The sequence below is a fragment of the Myotis davidii genome, unplaced genomic scaffold, assembly GCF_000327345.1.
Source record: "Myotis davidii unplaced genomic scaffold, ASM32734v1 scaffold44, whole genome shotgun sequence".
In the NCBI taxonomy this organism is placed as follows: Eukaryota; Metazoa; Chordata; class Mammalia; order Chiroptera; family Vespertilionidae; genus Myotis; species Myotis davidii.
This window is the reverse complement of record NW_006299705.1, coordinates 15460627-15470007: the sequence shown is the minus strand read 5'-3', so window position 1 is coordinate 15470007 and position 9381 is coordinate 15460627. Positions and strand designations below refer to the sequence as shown.

Genomic DNA, 9381 nt, shown 5'->3' with positions numbered 1-9381 from the left:
ACACTTCACCACAAGGGAAATTAGTCAAGCACTCTGAAAGTGTTTTCACTCTTAATGTGGTGTACAGGGAGATATTAGAATAAGTTTAATCACTTTATCAGTCATTGCATCACTTGTTTTTATATCAATTTTTTTGTGTTTATATCATGTTTTTGTTGTTTTTATATCATGCCTCTGTTGTTGTTATATCCTTTTGTTACTGTTTGTTTATTAATAAACTTACATATTATTTTCATATTCATTTTACTAATTTCCTTTCATCTCTCACACTTCTATTATAGAGAAAGGGCAAATAGCAATATTAAAATATTTCCACTAATTAATTCCTTCTAATGTGCACGAATTTCATGCACCGGGCTACTAGTATTAGATATAATATCTGTAAGTAAATTATAGGGGAAACAGATTCCAGAAATAACTGGGGGGGAAAATGCTCACAGAGTATTGTTTTGAAAAATTGGAAGTCCTTATTTATGAGTTTATATTAACTGGTCCTAATCCATAGTATTAAGGTTCATAGTTATCCACACAGAAACAGGAAATAAACTATTACAAGTAATCAGTAAAGAGTCTCTTAATTTAGTAAAGAACATTCCAAAATAGAGAGATACTCATTCAGAACAATAAGTGATAATAATTTATATGAATTTGATAATGGACAACATTGCATCTTAATGTGTTATTTCTTTCCTACCTAGATCATCACAAAGTATGTATATGAGCTTCTGGAAAAGGACTGTAATTTGAAAAAAATATCTATACCAGTAAGTCCAATTTTTTAAAATGTTCATACTTCCAAATAAAATAGTTTTCAATTCAGAAGAAGATTTTTGTTTTAGGTTAACTGTGATAAGTTTAAATATTAAGGTCCCAGTGTTTTGATATTGATAAAGATGATATTAAGTTGCTGTTAGTATTCCTTATCTCATTTTGTACAAGAGTTCTTAAAAAGTAAAAATCTTCAGTATTGTACACAAGATGAGGTATACTACAAAATTGACACGGGATATTAGGTACAACATGGGGCATATAGCCAGTGATATTGTAATAATTGTGTGTGGTGCCTGGTGGTATTTGAAGTGACAGAGGGGAGCACTTGGTAAGATGTATGATTGGCCGCTAGGCTGTATGCCTGAAACTAATGCAAAATAATGTTGAATGTAAACTGTAATTGAAAAATACAAGATATCTGTAGGTAAGAAATGCTAATACCCCCATCCCCAAAAAATAAGACTGGTTTCCATCCTTTTTTGAAAATGATAATATAATTAGAAGGATCACCCTTCTCTACCCTTTCGAACTTATTGATATAATTTATTATTACCTACTTATTTGAAGTGAGGTGGTACACTGGAATGATCTTTATAAGTATGTATTCCTAATGAAAGCTCGGCTTAATGAATTACTATTGTTTGAAGGTAATTGGACTTGGAACAGCCATTTCCAAACTTCAGTTAATGAAGAAAAAAATATTTTACTCATTATATAGAAATTTTGCTAATGGAAATTATCATTAACGTTATACAAGTAAGTTATAGTTACCAATTGCAAAGTCAGAGTTCTTTGTCAAATTGATATGATACTAGCCAATAACCAGCTCAAATACTACCCTTTCTTCTTAATCATTAGTACCATAACATAATTCAGTTTCATTACCTTGAATTTTCTAATGTTCTCATATTTTTTCAGTTAATATTAAAAAAAAACACATTTTTATCTTCTGAAAAAAAGTACTTTTCCAGTTTTAAAGTGATTACTATGGAATTTCAATTACCAACATTTCATTCCTTAAAAAATTGACTGAATTTCTTGGTAACGGGATTTAGTCAAATAGTAAAAAGAAATAGTGCTCGGCCCCTACTGGGAAGTTCAGAGCTAAGATAAACAGATGTCCTTTTCCATAGCATTCTGGGCTCCATTAAAGCCTCACTGACTTTAAGAGGCATTTTTATTTGTGCATGTTTAGATGTACTCTTTGGTAAATGCATGACTAGAAACCTCCATGGCCTCATTTTTATTGCACATTGACAACTTTGCTTTTTAATTTTTTCTTTTTTCTTATCACTATTTGCCTTTTTTATTTTTATTTTTTAAAGCCACTTTAACTGAGTCATTCCTCTGTTTTCCTATAATGGTTTTAAGTAAATTGGAATTACCTAGATTTGGTTTTCCACTTTCTCTCATCCTCTTCCTTCCCTCTGTGGCTTCAATCATACCTGCTGTCACTGTAATTTGTTTACTCAGGACGTCTCATACAATTGAAGCTAAAGTGATTCTGTTACACTTCATATCTCTCTGCATACTTAATTACTAATAAAGATACAATTACATAATTTTATTTCTTAGCATGTGTAGCTCTTTTAAAATTCTTTATAATTATGTACTAGTTTAATATTCAATATATATTTTCTGAACCAGGCAAGTTATAACCACTTATAGGATGCATTGTTTAGTTAAATACCTTTTATCTAAAGAAAGTCACTGGTGATTCTTGATAAGATTACTTGTTCCAAAAGTTTGTTCATTCCTTTATTTACAGAATGCCTACAATATGCCACCTCTCCTTTAGGCATTGGGAATGTAGCTAGATACAAACAGAAAAGTTCATGCCTTCCTAAACTTACATTCTAGTGGAGGAAGCAGAAGGTTAATAAACAGTTATACGAACAAATATATAAAGTAAAGCATACAATTTATTAGATCATGGCATGTGCTATAGAGGAAAATAAAAGAGAGAAAGGAACTAGAGAATTTTTGGGATATTAGTTTAAAGGGGTGGTCAGGGAAGGTTTTACTGAGAAGGTGGAATTTTTTCTTAAGCTCTGTGGCCATCCTCTTGTTGATGAAATAATTGCCCTTTGTGCTCTGTTTACATGAATTTCTAAGCCTCTGTTATATTAATCTGATTGTTTTAGAAGTAGAGGAATTTTGTTTTTGTTCTCCTCCCAGGAATAGTGACTGGGAATACTTGGAATCCAGGGCATTTTTGGTATCTAGAGTTTTTGTTTATTTCTTATTTTGATGACTGCATGGATATACACCATTGATGAAGTGAATAACTATTTAATTACATAGCAGGTGGATTATCCTCTCTGTTTGAGGGTGTGTATTACCTGCCATCACAGCTGTAGTTTCTGTTTCTGACCAGGCTGCATAGTGGCTTTCATTCCTAGTTACTTGCCACTGCTGATGAGGAATGTCACTCAGTGCCTGCTGTGGCGCATGTAGTAAATGACTGGGGAGTCATCCCTTCATTTAGTCTTTAAAATCTAAATCATATATCATCTAGTTTAAACCTAAGTATTTAAGTACAATCAAAATGAATAAAAATATTTAATTTTCATCCATAGATAGCTGGCATATAAAGTAAGGTATCGGAATATACAAATAATATTCCCTTATTAAATAATTATTATATAACCTTATGTTCATACTCTGAATGAAACTTTAAAGTCAATTTACATAGAATGGTAGATTTTTGAATTTTTAAATAGTTTCCTCTCCACCTTTAGAAATCTTAGTGGTATTTGTACGTAATATATGATTTTCCAGTAGGTGTATCCTCCAATTGGGTCTTTCTGTTTCTATTTTAAGTGCAATATTCTTCTATTATAGAATTACTAGAGGCCCGGTGCATGAAATTCATGCATGGGAGGTGGGGTCCCCTGCACCCTCTCCAATCCGGGACCCCTGAGGATTGGGCCTAAATCGGCAATCAGACATCCCTCTCACAATCCAGTACCGCTGGCTCCTAACTGCTCACTTGCCTGCCTGCCTGATCACCCCTACTGGCCCCCCTGCCAGCCTGATCACCCCTAACCACCTCTGCTGCCGGCCTGGTAACCCCCAACTGCACCCTCTGCCAACCTGGTCGCCCCCAACAGTTCCCCCCGCAGCCGGCCTGGTCGCCCCTAACTGCCTCCCCTCCCACCAGCATGGTTGCCTCTTACTGCCCCCCATGCCAATGTGGTCACCCCCAACAGCCCCCCTCTGCTGGCCTGGTCGCCCCTCACTGTCCCCCTCTGCCAGCCTGGTTGCCACTCTGCCCCCTCTGCAGGCCTGGTCGCCCCCAACTGCCTGCCTCTGCCAGTTTGGTTGCCCCTGCTGCCAGCCTGGTTACCCCCAACTGTGCCCCCTGCTGGCCTGTTCGCCCCTCACTGCCCCTCCTGCCAGCCTGGTCACCTCACACAGCCTGCTGTTCAGTTGTTTGGTCGCCCCTCACTTCCCTCCTTGCCATCTGATCGCCCCATGCAGCCTGGTGTTCAGTCTTGTGGTCACCCCTCACTACCCCCCTGCCGGCCTGGTCACCCCACACAGCCTGCTGCCCTGTCGTTTGGTCGTTCCTCACTAAACCCCTGGCAGCCTGGTCGCCCCATGCAGCCTGCTGCCCAGTCGTTTGGTCGACCCTCACTAACCCCCCTGGCGGCCTGGTCGCCCCATGCAGCCTGCTGCTCAGTAGTTTGGTGATTACTCAGTGGGGCTGGCCTTGTCGTGCCACTCAGCCTGTTTGGTCGTCCATTCAGTTGCGATGGCCCACGGCTCTTTATATATGTATAGATAGACTTAATAGCTCTGTGACCTTGGGCAAGTTATTTAAAATCTCTTGATCTCAATTTCTTTATCTATAAATGAGTATAATAATAGTACCACTTTAATAGTAATGTGATTGAGATAATATTTTTAAAAATTTTTGCATAGTATCTAGACAATAGGAAGTACTCAAAAATTAGTTATTCTTATGTATAATGACACTTAATACCCTCTATAATAAAAGCCTAATATGCTAAGTGTCTTGTCCATTATACCAATCAAAGCATAATATGCTAATGATATGCTAAGGCTGCTCAGCCGCTCAACTATGACAGTGATGGCGAACCTTTTGAGCTCAGCGTGTCAGCATTTTGAAAAATCTAACTTAACTCTGGTGCCGTGTCACGTATAGAAATTTTTTGATATTTGCAACCATAGTAAAACAAAGACTTTAATTTTTGATATTTATTTTATATATTTAAATGCCATTTAACAAAAAAAAAATCAACCAAAAAAATGAGTTCGCATGTCAGAGGAGACATAGGTTCGCCATCACTGCACTATGACATGCACTGACCACCCCCTGGTTAGCCGCTGCTGGGGTCTGGCTGATTGGGACTGAGTGAGATGGGCTGGACATGCCCTGGAGCCCTCCCGCCGTCCCTCCCTCGCCCTGATTGTGCACCGGTGAGGTCTCTCTGCCTGGCCCGCACCCTCTTGCAATCTGGGACCACTCAGGGGATGTCGGAGAGCTGGTTTCGGCCTAATCCCACAGGCCAGGCCGAGGGATCCCACTGGTGCACAAATTCGTGCACCGGGCCTCTAGTATAACAATAATGTAGGAGACATATATTTCCAATATTTTTTTTCATATTTTTATACTATCATGTCTTTTTTTACTCATCTACTGTATATGTAATTGTTACTCTCTAATGAATATTTTAATTTTATTTTAAACTTTATTACTCCTATAATTCTATAATAACCATTTTATAATTTATAGTAAGCATAATTTTTTTTCATTTTTATTTATGCCTGATCAATAAACATTTATTTATTATTTAACTTTTTTTAATTACAGGTAGATGCCTCTGAGAGTGAACCAAAGAGTTTTATCTTTATGAGTGAGGATGCTTTGACAAATCCACAGAAACTGATGGTTTTAATTCATGGTAGTGGTGTTGTCAGGGCAGGTCAGTGGGCTAGAAGGCTTATTATAAATGAAGATCTGGACAGTGGCACACAGATACCATTTATTAAGAGAGCTATGGATGTAAGTGCACTTTCTTTTATATTTTTGGGGGGGGTCATTTTATAGCTCTGCTTTATTATGTTTATAGTTTATTTAAAAATGTTTCTTATAACGTATCTCCTATACATGCTCTTATCCTTAAACTATTATTTATTTGTAATGAAAAATTGTTCTGCATTATTTTGCAGTTACAATAAAAACAAAAGATCTTAGGTGTATAAAAATTTAGATAATGTCCTTGAAATGAATATTTTTTATTCTTAATTTTTTGTTTATTATTATTTTAAATATCACTTAAACTACCAACTACTTATCAATAATATTGAAATACTTTTGAAAAAAATGTGACTGCTTTTGTAAATCTTTTCCTATTTAGTTTAATGATGTCAGAAACTAAAGGAAATCTGCTACTTTAAATTAATCTTTTATTCTTTTAAAGAAGAGATGAAATAACTCAGTATTTTAAAATTATTTCTTTAAAAAATACTCTTTAGAGGCACATATAAAATGCTTTAAGTGTATAACATACATACAAAATGGTAAATTGCAGTATTTACTGAATTACTGTTATGAATTTAAATCTTTTAAAGTCCATTTCTTTTAGAAATTGGTATTTTAAAATCATGTTTAAGGTTTCCTTTCCTATAATAGTGAAATTGTGGATTTTTTTTCTGACTTAGTGTTCAATATCTAACAGTTAGGCTACTTTTGTTTTATTGACTTATTCTTAGGCTTTGTTGAATAACCAAATTTTGCAAAAAATGGATTTTTTTTACATATAAATAGAGTTTTGCTTCAGAATAAAAGTAAAGTGGCATCTTATGTAATATAAAAATGTAAGGTTTATTTTTGTAATTAAAATTGGGAAGGAATTCTTCGATACACTGATTATTAATTACAAAGGTCAAAGGTAATATGTTCTCTACTTTGTTAACTCTGAAATGTTAATACAGTTGGCCCTTGAACAATCTGAGCATTAGGGCCACTGTTACTCCATGCCCACCCCATGTGCAGTCAGAAATCTGTATATAACTTTTAACTCACTCAAAACTTAACTATTAATAGTCTACTGTTGACCAAAACCTTACCTATAACATAAACAGTTGCGTAACACATATTTTGTATATGTTTTGTATACTGAATCTTGGCAATAAATTAAGCTACAGGAAAGAAAATATTTTTAGGAAAATTATAGGGAAAAAAGTACTTCACTGCTATACATATTTATTGAAAAAAATTCACATATAAGTGGACCTGTGCAGTTCAAACACATGTTGTTCAAGGGTCAATTGTATTTAAGGCCCAACCCAACTCTTAAAGAATATTTTGGTTAATAGATTTTGAGGCTTTTAAAATGCTGTAGATAGAATTTCTTAGGTAAATTGTATATTTTTTTCAGCCTTCATGGATATGCAAAGAACATAAAGGCATTACTACTTCTGATTGGTTTCAAACTTCACTGGTGTGTTTTTAGTAGAATTTAACTAAAAATACTGAGGTTTTATATTTAAGTAACTCACAAGAAATATTATTTAAACTGTTTCATACTTCAGGATATGAACAGTAGTTTGTGGTTAGAACAGACCTTGTTGATGTATTTTTACATTATACATGAAAAGTGATCACAATTCAGTGAATATTTGAAAATTTAATTTAGTAAAGAAAATCAGATGTTTGTATGTTTGAGAGCTAAGTGAAATACTCTGTGTAATTATATTTTTCCTGCTACGATATCAACTAAGCCTTTCCCATTCTTGATTTTTTTTTTTAATGTTGCATAAGGTTTTTTGAGGTGAAAGGTGTCTGTGGGAATCCATACCAAACATCTTTGAATTGACTATCTGTTAATATCCCAAACACGAGGGAGCAAATTTGTCAGTGACATTAGAATAGTCGGTCATCTTGTTCTTTCTTGTAAGTAGGAATAGTGTTTTGGAGATAACATTTCATTGCCTTGACTTTTTTTTTTCTTTTCTTTTCTCAATCATAGCAACTCATGATTCCTTGAAAAAAAATAAGAAGAAGCTGACTTCTAAATACTTTTTTAGTAATTAGTATATTCAGTATGTTATATACTTTGAAATTTTTAATTTATATACTTTATTCTTTTATAGTAACTGAATATGAACTTTATTGTGGTAATTTTCTACATGCTGAATATTTTAAAATAATATTTTTTTTTAGTGCAGATAAAATGATTTTATTATTTGGGCTTTACCTTTTCATAGTGTTTCTCTGATAGTTCTTCAAGGGCTGCTCTGTGTTTGTTGCGGGTGGGGGTCAGTGCAGGTGGACAGGTATGGAGAAAAGGAACCCCAGTACACTACTGGTAGGAATGCAGATTGATATAGCGATAGTGGAAAACAGTGTGGAGTTTCCTCAGAAAATTAAAAACAGACCTGCCTTTTTGACCCAACAATCCCACTTCTAGAAATATAGCTTAAGAATCTTGAAACACCAATGCAAAAGAATATATGCATCCCTATGGTCATAGCAGCATTATTTACAGTAGCCAAGATCTGGAAACAGCCCAAATGCCCATCCATAGATGAGTAACTAAAAAAACTGTGGTACATTTACACAATGGAATACTATGTGACCATAAAAAAGAAGGAAATCTTTTGTAACAGGATGGATGGCTCTGGGAGAGTATTATGCCAAGTGACATAAACCAGTCAGAGAAAGACAAACACCATATGATTTCACTTACATGTGGAAACTCATGAACAAAATAAACAGACAAAATAGAAACAGACTCATAAATATAGAGAACAGACTAACAGCTGTCAGAAGGGATGGGGATTGATGGGGCTGAGTAGAAAAGGTGATGGGATTAAACAGAAAAAAAATCATAGACACAGACAACAGTATGGTGATTACCAGAGCTAAAGGGTGGGGGGAAATGGAAGAGGGTAAAGGGGGAATAAATGTTGATGGAAAGAGACTTTAGTTGGGGTGCAATACAATATACAGATGATGTATTGTAGAATTGTACTCTTGAAATCTATATAATTTTATTAACCAACTAGAGGCCCGGTCCACAAAAATTCATGCACTGGGAGGGGAGGACCCTCATCCCGGCTGCCCCCTCTCATAGTCCGGGAGCCTTCAGAGGATGTCCTACTGACAGCTGAGGCCTGCTTCCCACAGGGAGGGGGCTTAAGCCGCAGTCTGGCCTTCATCTGCAGGAGGCGACCAGGCCGATCAGGGAAAGGTGCCACCCCCATCATCCCGCTGCTACTGCCACTGCTGGCCACTGCAACTGCCGGCCCTCCTTGGCTCTCGCAGCTGCTACAGCTTTGTCCGGAAGGACCTCCGGAAGACATCCAGTCTATCTGGTTTAATTAGCATATTACCCTTTCATTAATATAGATGTCATCCCTATAAGTTCAATAAAAAAATTAAAAAAACAACAAATAAAACCACTTTTTATTAAAATAAACTGCAGAACACCAAAGGATATATGCATATAATTTTTTTTCTCTTGTTTTATTTTTTTTCTTTTCTGCATGCATATAATCTTAAAAGTCAAGTAAAAGCCAAAGGCATATATCAGAATAATGATTATCCTTTCCTAATATTTTTCCCACCTATTAGTT

General features: G+C 35.6%; 1 protein-coding gene across 1 annotated transcript in view; it reads left to right on the top strand.

The window, feature by feature from the left end:
• Positions 1-9381, top strand: part of FAM172A (family with sequence similarity 172 member A) — a 253346-nt gene that overhangs the window by 90087 nt on the left and 153878 nt on the right. The window contains exons 5-6 of the mRNA XM_015571579.1: positions 699-764; positions 5612-5803. Of these exons, the coding sequence (XP_015427065.1) occupies positions 699-764; positions 5612-5803 (258 nt within the window). The remainder of the gene's footprint in view (positions 1-698; positions 765-5611; positions 5804-9381) is intronic.